General features: G+C 33.8%; 1 protein-coding gene across 1 annotated transcript in view; it reads right to left on the bottom strand.

The window, feature by feature from the left end:
- Positions 1-263: 263 nt before the first annotated feature.
- Positions 264-367, bottom strand: part of NPFFR2 (neuropeptide FF receptor 2) — an 8123-nt gene continuing 8019 nt past the window's right edge. The window contains 1 exon segment of the mRNA XM_024115345.1: positions 264-303. Within this exon segment, the coding sequence (XP_023971113.1) occupies positions 264-303 (40 nt within the window).

The raw sequence follows: 367 nt of genomic DNA, 5'->3' as shown, positions 1-367 counted from the left end.
TTCATACACAAATAGCTAAGTTGGAAAAGATCAGGCTTTGAAAACTGGTCCTAGAAAATTGATTTATCCAGGCAAATTTGTATATGGGTCTCTGTATATATTTTAAATACAATAAGATTGATTACGAACAGAAGGTCATTTTGTTTACTTTTTTCCAGAGAGAGCTTCTAACATTAAGAAGAACTGAAGTACAAAGCCATAAAAAGCAACAGTATTTCACTATATAACACACAGTAGAGTTAAAATCATCACACCAGCTCCTTTTACATCTCATTGCTATCGGTAAGTTCTAATTTTTTTTCTTTTTTTTTTTTTTTTTTTTGCAGTACGCGGGGCTCTACTGTTGGTGGCCTCTCCCGTTGCGAAG

Source organism: Physeter macrocephalus, chromosome 7 (assembly GCF_002837175.3).
Source record: "Physeter macrocephalus isolate SW-GA chromosome 7, ASM283717v5, whole genome shotgun sequence".
Taxonomy (NCBI): Eukaryota; Metazoa; Chordata; class Mammalia; order Artiodactyla; family Physeteridae; genus Physeter; species Physeter macrocephalus.
The sequence above is the reverse complement of the archived record's forward strand: the minus strand, read 5'-3'. Positions and strand labels throughout refer to the sequence as shown.